At 37.0% G+C, this 14,648-nt stretch overlaps 1 protein-coding gene across 1 annotated transcript in view; it reads left to right on the top strand.

The window, feature by feature from the left end:
* Positions 1-14,648, top strand: part of TOP2B (topoisomerase (DNA) II beta) — a 71,271-nt gene that overhangs the window by 31,384 nt on the left and 25,239 nt on the right. Inside the window, exons 9-18 of the mRNA XM_019474481.1 lie at positions 1,924-2,025; positions 2,107-2,244; positions 3,833-3,971; positions 8,205-8,362; positions 9,087-9,212; positions 10,066-10,176; positions 10,263-10,368; positions 10,543-10,652; positions 13,431-13,523; positions 13,617-13,731. Of these exons, the coding sequence (XP_019330026.1) occupies positions 1,924-2,025; positions 2,107-2,244; positions 3,833-3,971; positions 8,205-8,362; positions 9,087-9,212; positions 10,066-10,176; positions 10,263-10,368; positions 10,543-10,652; positions 13,431-13,523; positions 13,617-13,731 (1,198 nt within the window). The remainder of the gene's footprint in view (positions 1-1,923; positions 2,026-2,106; positions 2,245-3,832; positions 3,972-8,204; positions 8,363-9,086; positions 9,213-10,065; positions 10,177-10,262; positions 10,369-10,542; positions 10,653-13,430; positions 13,524-13,616; positions 13,732-14,648) is intronic.

Raw genomic sequence — 14,648 nt, 5'->3', positions numbered from 1 at the left:
TTGTCTAGTTTGGAGAAAAGGAGGCTGAGGGGCGACCTCATTGCTCCCTACAGCCTCCTGAGGAAGGGAGGTGGAGAGGGAGGTGCTGACCTCTTCTCCCTGGTATCCAGTGACAGGACATGTGGGAATGGTTCAAAGCTGTGCCAGGGGAGGTTTAGATGGGACATTAGGAAGCATTTCTTTACCGAGAGGGTGGTCAAACAGTAGAACAGGCTTCCTGGAGAGGTGGTCAATGCCCCAAGCCTGTCAGTGTTTGAGGCATTTGGACAATACCCTTAACAACATGCTTTAATTTTTGGTCAGCCCTGAAGTGGTCAGGCAGTTGGACTAGATGATCATCGTAAGTCCCTTCCAACTGAAATACTCTGTTCTAGTCTAGTCTTTACTAGTGGTTCTGATTCAGATTACTTCTGCATTGTGGAATATACCCCATAATTGTTACATTTCTTTTACACGTGTAAATCAGTAGTCATTGTTAGGATGTAATAGATCTATAATAGACCCTTTTTTCCCAGAAAGCTTATGTGAAATGCCTTTATTTTCCAAGCAATTTAATCTCAAAATTACTTGTGTTCTAGCAATATGTTTTGGGTTTTTTTTGTAGCTGGTTTAAATCTAAGTCCAAAGAGAATTGTAGCTAGAGAAGGTGATAGAAGCTTTAGGGAACCTTCTGAAGGTGTTCAAATGCTTAGTGCTTCCCTATTTAGACTGAATTTCATCAATAGTAAAACCACTATGTAAAGATTGAAAATCATATGCATTTTCATCACTCTGCCATATTGCAAAGCGCAAGTTATATATGGCTTCAAAAAGGTAACTTTTCTGACTTATTACTTCCAAAATTTAAGTACATAAGTAAGTATTTCTTCCTCAGGGTCTGTTGTGCTAGGGATAGTAGTTGGGAGGTGAATACGTTGCCTCCACCAAAAGTTTTCTTGCAATAATGGCCTCACTTGAAATATCTAGTTGGAAAGGCCTTAAGCAAGCATAACCAGTACTCAGAGTCCCTCTTTTTTCTTTTTTTTCTGCTGCATTTGGGCAGTAACTGTAAGGGAGTCCATCTGACTCTTCTTGTTTGCTACAAGATAAGATGGCAACATGATAATGTAGCTAGAAATTATTGCCCTGTGGTCTCCTAAGGGGTCGGTTTGCCAGCTTATAGTTAACTGCGTGCTCTGTTATGTATCTCTTTTTGCTACATCAGGTATGAATTTGGAGCAGGCTTAGCCTCTGGTGAGTTTTAAGAAGAACTGCTCATCTCCTTAAGGTTACCTTGCTCTGTTCTTTTAGAGTTCTCTGGATCTTGTGGTTGGCTATTTGCAGTTTGCTCTCTGTTTGCCCTTGCATAAGCCCAAGGCTAGCAAAGAACGCTAATAGTGTTTATTCAAACGGTTCTGTAAATACAGCTAATAAAAGGTGAGATGACCTTTGGGAAGGAATAGGCATGGGTACTGTATATCTGAGGGTGAGCTCTCAAACATTTTTTTATGAACCAAATGGAGAAAGTTTCATTTGATGAATGAATGTATGATGTTTTTAGTTCAAGGTTATTTATGTGCCTGTTAAAAAGATACATCTTGACAGCCATGTGGTGTTGCAGGTACCATCCCAGTGCTACAGAGTAATTTTCAGATCTGCCATACTCTTAAGGTGTAAGCAGCTACATTTGAAGTCCAGGACTGTACAGTGAATGAAAGGTCTCCTGCTTCTGTTCCGTGTAACATCCATCATCCTTACTTGTATGAAGACTAAATGACACGAAAGAGAAACTTTAAAACAAATTTTCCTTTGTTATGCTGCAACTTAATGTGCATGGATTTTCAAATTTAAGTACAAGACAGGGACTTTCTTAATACAGCTAAAAGTTATTAGGAAATTCAATGGTTTTGATTTTGCTTTTTTTTCCCCTCTTCCCTCATTAAGGGTGGTAGGCACGTTGATTACGTGGTGGATCAGGTTGTGGGCAAACTGATAGAAGTGGTGAAAAAGAAGAATAAAGCTGGAGTTTCAGTGAAACCATTTCAGGTAAGTAACTTTAAACAAAAATTTTGAAAAATATGAATGTGGTAATTTTGTTGAGTAAATTGGTTTCTATGTTTTCAACAGGTGAAGAATCATATATGGGTTTTTGTTAATTGCTTGATTGAAAACCCATCATTTGATTCCCAGACAAAGGAAAACATGACATTGCAGCCTAAAAGTTTTGGGTCCAAGTGCCAGCTATCTGAGAAATTTTTTAAAGCAGTAAGTAAAGCATATTTCTTTTTTTCTGTGAAGCAGGAATTGACATACTGGATCAAGTGTATGTATGTTATGTAGCAGAAGATTAATTAGTGCATTATGGTACTCTAGTGACATTAGCATAGTATGAAAATGGGATGGAGGAACTTCTGTTCATTCTCTGGCCTTAACAATGGAAGCAATGACTGTGTTTTGGCAGTTGCCCTGGACTTAAAAGTGAGCTTCACTGGATCAGCTCATTTGTTGGAGATTCTGGTATTTATATTGGTGAAATGAATTTGACTCTTAAACCTAAACATAGGCCTTGACCACTTTTTTGTGTTAAAATATTTTTCTGAAGTTAAGAATATTGTCTAACTTATTATTTTATATCAGTCTTATTCTTTTTCACTGAAGTGAAAAGAGAGGGAGGGAACATATCACATTTACTTATTCTTCCAGTAATCAAGGAAATGCAAAATTGTGGCTGTAATATTCAAAGTGATCATTATTCTCAGGCAACAAGTTTAGAAATTTTGGCTGTAGACAGGCTAAGAATTGCTACTCTAAATGAATGTATTAGTAGAAATACATGGTAGAGGTTTCTCCTCTACTACATTCTTATACAAGGAAGGAAAAGCAGAATTCTGTTAGCCAGAACTCATTATACTAAGTCCTGTTTAGTGCCAGTAGCATAACTGGAACTCCAGTAGTAAGGAGAATGGTGTCACTGCTAATACTCTTGGCATCAAAACTTAACTTATTGTATAGTGGTTTATTCTTCTAATTCTGTGTTACTGGTGACATTCTTATAGAACTTACAGGAAAAAATAACAAACACAATCTTGTATTAATTCTTCAGGTTTTGTTGTATATGTTGTATTTCTATCAGTAGGTTTGATTTACAGTTTTTTCTAATATTCCTAGAAGTGTGCATTGATCTCCAGAGGTGCTAAATGTGCAGCAGAATCTCTAACCAATGAGTGCTGTATTATGGGGGATAATGAAAAGCCAAAGCTCACAGTATTTTGCTCCACCTGTATTTTCTTTTGATATGAAACCAAACCTAAAGCAGTTTTAGTTTAGAAAATATGCTATATGTTATTTTTGCTGCAGATGTGTTTCTTAAAATGTTATCAGTTTCTCAAATGGTTGATATAGAGCCTTTTATTCTTAAATGCTTTGGGGGGTGTCTTTCAGCCGTTTTCAGTCATTTCCAAAGAAACTTTAAATGGTTATAAATATCCCATAAGGTTACTTTTTGCTGCCAAAGTCCTGGAAGCTTTAGGTGCTTAGTACCTAAAATGTCTCAGCACATCAACCACACAACATAAGACAACCTCTTATTAGGTCTCAGTTGTCTTTTTCTCCTTCTACCAATTATACAAGGGATGGAAAAGAAGTTGTGTGAGTGTTGTGTTTTGGTTTTGTGTGCATAAAATGCTAGACGGTAAGGTATGTGTTAATTCCTTGACCTTTTATATGTTGTAGTTTGTAAAATTTAGAGGGCTTTGAGAAACAGTGTTAGATCAGTGACTTAAAATTGAGAGATAAGAATCTGCTGTGTGAAGCTTTACTTTTCTCATCCACAATTCTGATCTGTTGCTTATAGGCCTCTAACTGTGGTATCATAGAGAGTATTTTGAATTGGGTCAAATTTAAGGCACAAACTCAGCTGAACAAAAAATGTTCATCGGTGAAACACAGTAAAATCAAGGGCATTCCGAAACTGGATGATGCTAATGATGCTGGTAAGAGCACTTATTTTTAATGTCTTTAATGTTTCATAGATTTTTCACAGACATCATCATTTTAAACCTGACTTTATTTCTCATCCTTATGTGTATTTTTTTAAGAAAAAACTTTCTGGTTTTCTAAACTTTCTAGAGCTAGAATTAAAACATGATGGTGAGTTTGATGTTAGGAACACAGTCCTCTCTAGGGTAGAGAATTAATAATGCTGAACAAAAGCGGCAGTGAAGTTCCATATTGAAAGAGCACGTATTTTCTAATTGTGGTTTCCAGCTAAATAGTGTTACCAATATTCTATTTTGGAGGTGACTAGTCTTCTTGACCTTTCTAATATAAAAAGATCAGAATCTTTATAGGGTCACAAGCTATAGGAAGTAGATCACGTAGTGTGCAGACCTGAGGGAATGGTTCAAGAGACTTTTTTCATGAGATTTTAATTGCCATTAGGTTCCTGTCTGGGGATATAGGGCAAACTGGCAATCTCTGCTGGCTTGCTTCCTAGCACAGATAGGAATCAGGATTAGCTGGCAATCTTTGTGCCAATAGCAATGGGATGGGAGTTGTCCTTGAATTGTTTGAGGGGCACATATGACTAAAGAGCTTGAAATGTTGCCAGTCTATGTTAATGTTAGTTGATTTTTAATACATCCTTACATTAAGTGAAGATAGAGAAATTGGAATGAAGTAGGTGGGTGCGTTAAGTAGGTAAAAGCATGTAAGACTGGTAAAGACGCTTTTTCTTTTGAGCTCCAGTGTTCAAGTCAAAGATGACTTGATGAGATGATGAGTTCTGTTTAATTTTCCTCCCTTTCTTTTTGATTCCTTGGGCTGAGGTTATTAATTTTTTTTTATTGAGCTTTCTTCAGTATTTTATTACTTTTCCAGTTATTCAGATGTTGTATTTTGCCTCAAAAGTTGATAATCATGTTTCCTTTAACTAGTGTTTTGCTTGTGGAATTTGTATTCCTTAGTCAGATGCATGTTCCCGGTATTTTTCTTGCCTAGAAGATCATGCGCTTGGGGAAATGCTGTGTTTTTATGGATGTCAAGCCTAGTGCTCATAAATAACATCATGAATGATTTTGGATACACTTTCTTCATAGTTTTTTTAGCTCTGCTTTGGAGACCAGGCTTCAAAGTCACTTCTTACTCAGTTTTTTTCACTGAGGGGAAGGAAGAACCTCTAACAGGGGAGCTAATAAAATATTACATTGCCTTTCACCCTGAAACTTCCTCAACTGAGAAGGCATGTAGAGACTCATTTGGGCTCAACACTGATGCTTAAAGTTTTGCATGGCTTGGATCCCTGTTACCCAGGTATTTCTCTGCTGCCTAGTTATTCTCACATGGGGAGCAGGAACTCTGCATCTCCCAAGGAGGCTTACCCAGGTATTGGTTTATTGAAGATCTGGAACATACTAGATTTCTCACATTGAAGGCATTGCACTTTCGGTGTTGACACACAGGAAGGCAGAGTTTCAGCATTCAGTTTCCAAATACAACGTGTATTGTCATATTCACACTAGGCCTGACTTTCTGAAGTGTTATATATACTGGCAGAGATGTTTTAAATTGGAGAATCACAAGTAATACATCTAGTAAAAAGTTCTTTAGTCCTTTCTTTTTAAAGACTGAAGGTACCATACAGATCATCTGTTTGCTCTTGAAAATCAATAGGAATTTTTTGTTCTTTTCGCGCAAGAACTAAGCTAATACTATAATCAGGATCTCTGACCTCGATAAGAAGCTGTTTTCATTGAGAAAGGGAAGGCAGAAGATTATACAGAAAAGTGACTCCTTTAGTGTGGCTGAGTGTGTGTTGGTTGCTCTGCTCTTGAGAACTTGTCTCAATGAACTTTAGTTGGTGACTGCATCTGACTGAAAGCTTGATATTTCTTAACATAAGGGGAAAAGTAAGTCCTGGTACCATGGAAATTCTTTAATGAGTACATGGACAAAACATGGTAGAACTATCAATCTTTCTTTCTTTCTGTCTTTGGGATCTTAATAGAAAGGATTGGGGATTCTCAGGGTCAGATGAAGTAAGGACTGTACATGTTCTTTCTGTGTGTGAGAGGTGACAATCACTTCTAGGTCCAAAAAATTCAAGTCTTTGCTATATGAATGTTTGCTATGAATGTGCACATGACTAAGCATATCGTGAAGAGTTACACAGTTTAAAATAGTCTTTTCAAAAGAATTTCGGACCTCCCCATAAGCTGGAGAAAAGGTTTAACTGATACGTGAAGATATAGTTTCAGGGAGATTGCTTCAGGACATGTCACACAGGTTATCTGTAATCTGGCAGCAAAATACAGTAGTCTTATTTGATGTAGTTATGTTTCAGGACAAATAAATATTTGTAAGGATCCCAGGAATTACACTTTCATAAGCACCCCAAATCAGATGAGGGAACAGGGTTGGCTTTGGTTTCTAATAGCAGGTGCCAGTAATTGTTGGACTGAAGTAGTCCAGTGCAGCTGGGGGAGAGTAGTGTCTGGCCACAGACCTCTCTGGCTTTAGTTCTTGTGGTTTTTAGATTTTATTTTTACTTCAAGAGTGAATTTGTAGCTGAGGTCCAGCATCCACAGGTTTCTTGGGTGCCAGGTACCACTAAATTTTTGAATCAATACTGGTTAATACTTAGGAATAGGAGAGAGATGTATCTGTACAGTGATGTACTTGCTGCAAATTTCCTCTCCCACTGAAAAGAATGAGGTACTGAGTCCTATACCTGGTCATTCTTGCTTTGTTGAGATCTTGATGAGGTATACATAGTTCTGTGGCTTGTTGGAGGAGAAGAGGTAGAAATGAAAGGAAAAATAAAGAACCAAGAGTAGGAGTATAGGATTGTAAGGGAATAGCTAGATTACTAAATCTCGTGAAGCATAAAAGTGTTCTTTGAACCTGCCAGTTCATGTAGTTTTCTCTTTGAGTTCTTTAGAGCTGTGTTCAGGAAAATAGCCAGCACATTGCGTTTCCATGAAATTAATTGCTAATGATTGCATCCATTCCAGAAGAAAGTGCACCTGGATGATATTCAGATGTGTTTTCAGCAGTTCACTTAGGAAAAAAAAAAAAAAGCTGTCATATATTCTAAAACAGCAGACTAGTATTTTTCTTGGTATTTGGATTCCACCTTGCTGATAGCATGGTAGCTATTGACACCTTTTGATACAGTGTGAATAGCTGCCTAATTTAGATTATATTAAGCCATATGTCTGATTCAGAAGACCAAAGATGTTGAATGTAAGTTCTGTGTAATAGGAAGTGTGGGATTGTTTTTACCTACCAGGTAAAGGCAAATCAAAGTACCTATTTTAAATACCAATATATTCAAAACTATCTTATTAACAGTAGGTGAGACTCAACCAGTTTTTTTGCAGTCTTTCCTACCACTTGGCCTTGATAAAATAGCAAAACTGCTTAATGAGCATTTGCACCCTTGGAAAAGGGTGGGTTCCTTTTTTGAGCCTGCTTATTATTTAGAACATCTATTCAGCTACTGCAGTTGGAATAAACAAAATGTAATTCTCATACCAGTTTTGAGCACACTGGACACACAGGCACTGAAATGCAGTGTGTCTTGTAGAATGAAAATTACACTATTAGTAAAGATTTGTTTCTTCTATTCGAGAAATTTCTGAGAATGTGTAATAAGTGCAAAAGTTCTGATCTTTTGAGCTTTTCTGTCAAGTTTTTCTTACAGTTGCCTGGCTTCAGCTGATGGACAATAAAAAAAAAAAAGAAACCCCCCAAAATGTAATTTAATAAATTACTTCTGAAAATATACTGTGAGGCAAGGGGAAATGCAGAATGGGAAACAACTCCTGTATATGACTCAGGCTTGCATAATGTATGTGTGTAAGAAATTTGCAGCTAGAAAAATGAAATGGTAAAGGTACAGAAGCAATCTGTCTTCTTTTTTTTTTTGTGCAGATGTGTGGGGATCATTACGTAAGATGTGCCACCATTGCATCCCATTTTGTCTATTTAGCTCTTTGGCCATAGCAATCCATAGCGTATTGCTAATGGCAAGGATACTCATTCTTGTTCTGTAGTTTTAGTGGTATGGAGGGCCATCCCTAAAAATAGAAATTCAGCCTATTTAAATTACCTGACGTAGAGTAGGAAGAATATTCATGACTGATTCAATTGTATTTCTATTATTTGAGTTTAAAAATTACGCTTTCTGTTTTTTTGCCTTGCTTCTACTTCTTCCTGGACTGCAGGTGGCAAACATTCCTTGGACTGCACATTAATATTAACAGAAGGAGACTCTGCCAAATCTTTAGCTGTGTCTGGCTTAGGTGTTATTGGTAGAGACAGATACGGAGTATTCCCACTCAGGGGTAAAATTCTCAATGTTCGAGAAGCTTCTCACAAACAGGTAAGTAGTCTTGTCATCTCCTTTTAGCTGACAAATGGATGTGTCCTGTTTATTTTTGATTTCTAGGGTTACATCTTCATATTTTAATTTTTATTTTTTCATGAAAATTTTGTGGCTGGGATTTCATAAAGTACCAGCTACTTTAAAGCCTGGGATAAGCCTGGAAATATTAAGTGTAGTAGTACAGTACTGGGATGATAAAGTTCATTTCTTCACAAGTGCAAGGAAATTCTGCTATGATTCATATTAACATTTTACATGAATACTTAAAAAACCTAAAATTTTATGTTCTCTCCATTGCCATGTGATTTTATTGACTCCCAGTGTAAGGCAGTAGCAGCAGCATTACCCCATCGCATTACTTCTGCTGCCCTCCATACTTTGTCTGTAGTAAGAGACGCGTTGCAGATGCCCACAGAAATAGTGGAAAGAGAAGGCAGCTTTGTGAGATGACTTTTTGTTACATGCACTTTTCTCCCTGCCTTCTGGGCCCGAAGTGCTCTGGCTGTAGAGGAGAAAAGGAGTGGTGCAGTCTTGAGAATTTGCGTGTACAGAAGAAATATTTACAAGTGTGAAGGCTGCAAGGGGGCTGGGGATAAAAAGGTTATGAAGTTGAGGTAGGGGTGCATTGAAAAAGCAGCTATAAAGCCCACCTAAAAAAGATTGGGATATTTCTGAATTTCTGCTTTTTACGCTGACTGCAAAGATAATTTTTTTTATACAGATTATGGAAAATGCAGAAATCAACAACATAATCAAAATAGTTGGACTACAATACAAGAAAAGCTATGAGGATCCAGAATCTCTGAAAAGTTTGAGATACGGAAAAATTATGATCATGACAGATCAGGTTAGTCTGAAATTCACAAGTTTTAATATTCAGAGCTTCTTAAGATGTGTTTTGCTGCAATTTGGTAGGTTACGTTTTTGTGCGTTATAATCTGCCTCTGTGTTATGACAATATGGATGTATTCAGAGGGAATGCCTAATGTATGAGGTTTCTTTATGGGAATAATTTATCTGTATGTTGTTTTGGTTACTCCAAATGAACAATGGAACTTTGCTGCACAGCAGCAGAGACACCAAAGTAATAAAAACATGTATAAACAAGAATGCTTTTGATAACTTAAAAATATGTTGAAAGTAAGGACAAAAGGGAACAGTAGATGAGGTAGTAATGCTAGAAAATCTCGGTGAGACAAGAATGTAGGCAATTATTTTTGGATAATCTCATGAAGTGTGTGTCTGTTGTTCAGATTTTAGAAGCCTAGGAATCCTATGCTTTGGATATTTGTGAAGCTTTGTTATTTCTTCCCCAGAGAGGTTGAACTATCAAGCATCTTAACACCAATGAGAACTGTGGGCCAGCCTTGGCTTTCTTCCACAAAGATTCAGTTCCATGGTGTCTGGGAGAGCTGTCTAGCTCTCGGAGAAAATATGCCACAGGCAAAGAAACCTTTGAGCTGCAACGGCGCACTTGGCTTGGAAGAGCTTATTATTAGCTCAGGCATAGTGCCATTCACAGGTGGCTGTTTTATACCCAGGTCCAGTTTGGAATCTAAATTAAAACTAACTGTTCCCTTCTATGTTTTCTGTCAACAGACATTGTTTTGATGTATCCAGGCCAGTCAGTAGTTTTTTTGGTGGGTTTGGGGGATCTGATGTTTTATAAGACTGCCTCATGTTTTCATGTTCTGATTTAGGATCAGGATGGATCTCACATAAAAGGCTTGTTGATCAATTTTATTCATCACAATTGGCCATCACTGTTGAAACACGGTTTTCTTGAGGAATTCATCACTCCTATTGTAAAGGTATGGGTTCTATTAATGAGATTTTATTTATTGTTTACAGTGCAACTGAAAAGTTGACTGGGTTTTGTTTTTTTTTTTTTTTAAAGGCAAGCAAAAATAAGCAAGAACTTTCATTTTATAGTATTCCTGAATTTGACGAGTGGAAGAAACATATGGAGAATCATAAAGCATGGAAGATAAAATACTACAAAGGTTTGTTTAAAAACAAATAAGTGAACCTCATGGATCTAAAAGTACATAATAAACGGGTGCTATGAAGTTTAATTTGTAGCTGTTTTCATGGAAATATCTTCTGTAATGATTTTGGGGTAAAATAATAAAACTTTAAGTTTGAATATGGAGTAACTATTTCTTTTTATTGTACAGGTTTGGGTACCAGCACTGCTAAAGAAGCAAAAGAATATTTTGCTGACATGGAAAGACATCGGATCTTATTTCGATACGCTGGTCCTGAAGATGATGCTGCCATTACACTGGTAAGAACTTATAAAAGTACTTCTATATGATATGTTTTAGTTACCATTGTTTACTGAAATGGCACATGAGGAAGTCCTAACGGGTTTGTTGGGGGTGGGGGTTTTTTGGTGGTTTTTTTTTTGTTGGTTTGGTTTTTTTGAGTAACTGAAAAAATACTTTGGGGAGAGAAAAAAGCTTTTGGAAAACATTTTAAATTTTGGAATAAGAGCTTATCCACGCTACAAAATCAGCTCTACCTTCTGCTTAGTAGCTTTGATCAATTTTGTGTGGTATGGATATCACGAAACATTACATTCAGACTCGCTTTTAAAGACGGAACATGCAAAGGAATATTCTGAGTAAGGCAACAGAGCCCAAAGAAATGATGTTTCACATCTACTTAGGGATCTGAATCTTGTTTCTGAGCAAATCAGATCAGATAAATTATTATTCATTGAAGATATATCAGTGTGGCATACGTGTATTCATGCATGTGTTCTACTTACTTGAATTTGAAATCTTTTAGATAGTTGTGTGCAGGAAATTACTTGTGTTTCAGAGAGCTTGTGGAAGGGCAAAGGATGGAGTGTCTGGAACAAAGCTGTTTTCTCAGGAAATGTTTCACCTTTTATCTATTTTGATTCGCTATTTTAATTGTAGGTGATATTTGAGAGAAAAAGGGGTAGGAGAGAAAAAATAAAAATGGGAAAATACCCATCTTAGAAGGAGAAAGTTGTTTTGTCTATAACAACTTTTTACTTATACTGTGGATCTAGTAAAATGGTGTTTTTACTAACAGAAAGGTATAGTAGGTATCTATTCTGTTGAAGAAAAACAGCCTGATGTGTCAGAAGTTACTTGTACCACTCATTTTACTTCTGCCCAAGATGCTCTTAAATATAATCCATGGTTCCCCATCCCAGAGAAATGTGTTCGTCTAGATAAAAAAGGAGTCTGTGTATTTGCATGTACATTAAACCAATTGGTGGACAGACCCTGAACTCCCTGATTAAAATTCTGAGCTCTATTTCTGCAAATAGACTTCCATATACAGGCTGATCTGAGGCCACATAACCTGTTAGGGCTGATCCTCACTGTTGTCTAAAATCTTATTCTGTCAATTCCGGATGAAACCAGTCATCTCTGTTACACTGGGAACAACTACTGACTAGTACTGAAGCTGTTAACAGAAGCTTCACTTATACTCCTACCCACATTTTCTCTGCTGATAGCTATAATCCCAGCCCCAAGTTTACCTCTCGGCATAGGTGGTGTAAGGTTATAGGCCCTACCACGCCTTGTGATAGCTGTAATCTAGGAAAACAAAAATTATTTCACATAGCAAATTCTTCAGCATCTGAAGAACTCTTGCTAGGAAATGAAGTCTTAGAATAGCAGTTTTAAGTGGAGAAAGAAAAAAAAAAAACCCTTTTTATTCTATTCAAGAATAAATATTCGAGAGTAATTTTTATTCAAACTTTTTATTCTATTAATTCTATTTTTATTCTATTAAAATAGTTTTTATGCTGATCTAGCTCTTGGTCATTTGTCACTTCAGTGGTCTAGAAAAGGTATAGATACACTGAAAGGAGCCAAAAGAAAATTGTAAGAATTTAGTCACGTTTTTACAAAAGCCTAATCTTAAGCCTTCAGATGTCTGACATTGTGAACAAAGCTTGACAATTCACAAAGGAAGTCAATCTGATGCAAAACAGGGTGATATCACTTAGTCCCTTTCTCAGAGAGTAAGTTACTAAGGTTTACTATTTATTATGGAATACCATGGTCTCCAAGGAAATGAAACTACTCATTGAGCTCTTTTGGAGTGCTGCAGTTAGTCCTTTAAAAAGGATAGCACTGATGACTGTCGTCTTACGCAGAACAGTGGTTGACTCCATCAGGACACGATGGAGTCTCTAGAAGTTATTCCCTGAGAAAAAAAGGCAGTACTTCAACAACTCACAAAATTTCCCAAAGTAATTGAAATTTTGCGTAAACCACATATTCAGTTTTTATATATTCTTCTTTAAGTCTTGGTCTTCTGGAGAAGACACTCACTGGAGGGGAAATCTGTTTCTGTAACAGGACAAAGTCTTTCAGAACATTCCTGTGTCTTTTTGTAGTGATAAGTGGTTGCTTTAAAGTGACACCTTGTCATCATGAAGAGTAAGGCCCTCAGTCAGCTGGCCTAATTCTGGCTTAGTCTTTTCATGAAGTGTCAATTTTGTCAAGTTATCAATTTTCTTAAGAGGACTAGGGCCAACCACTCAGGAACAGCTACAAATTATCATCATTCTGTGGCTGACAGAGCAAACAGAGCATGGAAAGGACAAGAAGAGGGGGGACTTTTTTTTTTTTTTTCTAATACCTTCAGCTAATTTTCTTGATGACAGCTGGTTATAGTTCAGTCTAAATGATGAACCCAACCTTAAAATTATTTGGGGAAAGATCCCAACACCTCTAAACTTGCGTATCAAAGGACAGCTCTGATGTGAAGAGAGGAATAAGAATGATAAGATTTGTCTAAATGTGTACAGATTTCGGGAAAGTAATACAAATTTAAATTATGATTAGTGAGATATCTGTCAGTTTGAAAAACCTTGTGCAACAATGTCCAAAAGGTCATGTGCTTGTACTGCTGCTTAAGTGTAAACATTAGTTATATGGATTATCTTGTCCAAATACGTATTATTGAATACTTGATCAGATAGTGCAGTACACTTAAAATTCTGACTAAAGTTACATACATACACAGACATGTATATGCTGATAATTTAGTGTACTTGGAATCTTTTCAGGCCTTCAGTAAGAAGAAGATTGATGACCGAAAAGAGTGGTTAACAAACTTCATGGAGGACAGGCGACAGCGTCGGCTACATGGCCTTCCCGAGGTGAGTCCTAAATAGTAGTAATAAATCTTGTGGGTGAGATTTAATTGTAATGTAGTTTTTGTATTGAATGAATAACGTATGTGGTTTTTTCAGCAATTTTTATATGGTACAGCAACAAAACATTTGACTTACAATGACTTCATTAACAAGGAGTTGATCCTTTTCTCAAATTCAGACAACGAGAGATCCATTCCTTCCCTTGTTGATGGTAAGCTGATAATTCATTATGATTTGTTGAAACATTATTGTTGGTTTTTAAACCTGTGATTTGTATTGGAAATCAATGCATTCAAGTACAGAATATAAGAACTTTTATATTTTTGTTTATCATTCATATGCTAAGGAATTGCCACGTTTCTTCTGTGAGGAAGTTTAAGCTGTTGCTGTGCAGCCTTTTTACTTAACCAGACCTGTTCCCTAGACCATAAAAGTGCTTTGTTTCTAGTCAAACCATCAGAGAAAACAAGTCTTTTAAGTGCTTATAATAACTAAAATTCCAGTCAGCGGCTGAGTGCAGATCAAGATGCAAATGTTTTCTCCCTCCAGTCTTACACCACCAGCAGTGTTTTAGCGGTTACTGACTTTTCCTGTAATCTTGCTAGGGTTCTGTCAATCAGGTTTGCTAACTCTCCCCTTGCAATAGCATGAACATTAAAAGAAGCAGCTTACTACACTACAGCTTCATTAGTAAAACTGTCTGCAGTCAGCATGAGCAGCAATTTCTGCTTATATTATTGTCAGTATGCATATGCTTACTAAGATATGGAAAAAAGGCCTTGAGGTTTCATGGGGAGAAAAAGAAAAAGCCCATTTATCTCCACTTTCCAGTACATTTTTTTATAGTGGAGGTGGTCAGCCTTCTTGACACTGCAGACCCATACCGAAATATTCATGCAGGAAGAGCTTTTTATTTTTCAGATGAGAAAGTGGGATAGTTCACAGGTGGGTAGGAGTAGTAGCTTCCTGGTAGGATGGATCTCCAGCTCTGCTGCAGAATGAGGCTGCATTAGGTATGCAGATACATCTCTAGGGAATCAAAGAATGTCAGTCTGTTTCAGCTTCTCCAGACTTACTTCCTCCCTGTCGTGGTTTAATTTCAGTCGGCAACTAAGCACCACGCAGCCG

The sequence above is a fragment of the Aptenodytes forsteri genome, unplaced genomic scaffold (assembly GCF_000699145.1).
Source record: "Aptenodytes forsteri isolate BGI_AS27 unplaced genomic scaffold, ASM69914v1 Scaffold9, whole genome shotgun sequence".
Classification (NCBI taxonomy): Eukaryota; Metazoa; Chordata; class Aves; order Sphenisciformes; family Spheniscidae; genus Aptenodytes; species Aptenodytes forsteri.
The sequence above is the reverse complement of the archived record's forward strand: the minus strand, read 5'-3'. Positions and strand labels throughout refer to the sequence as shown.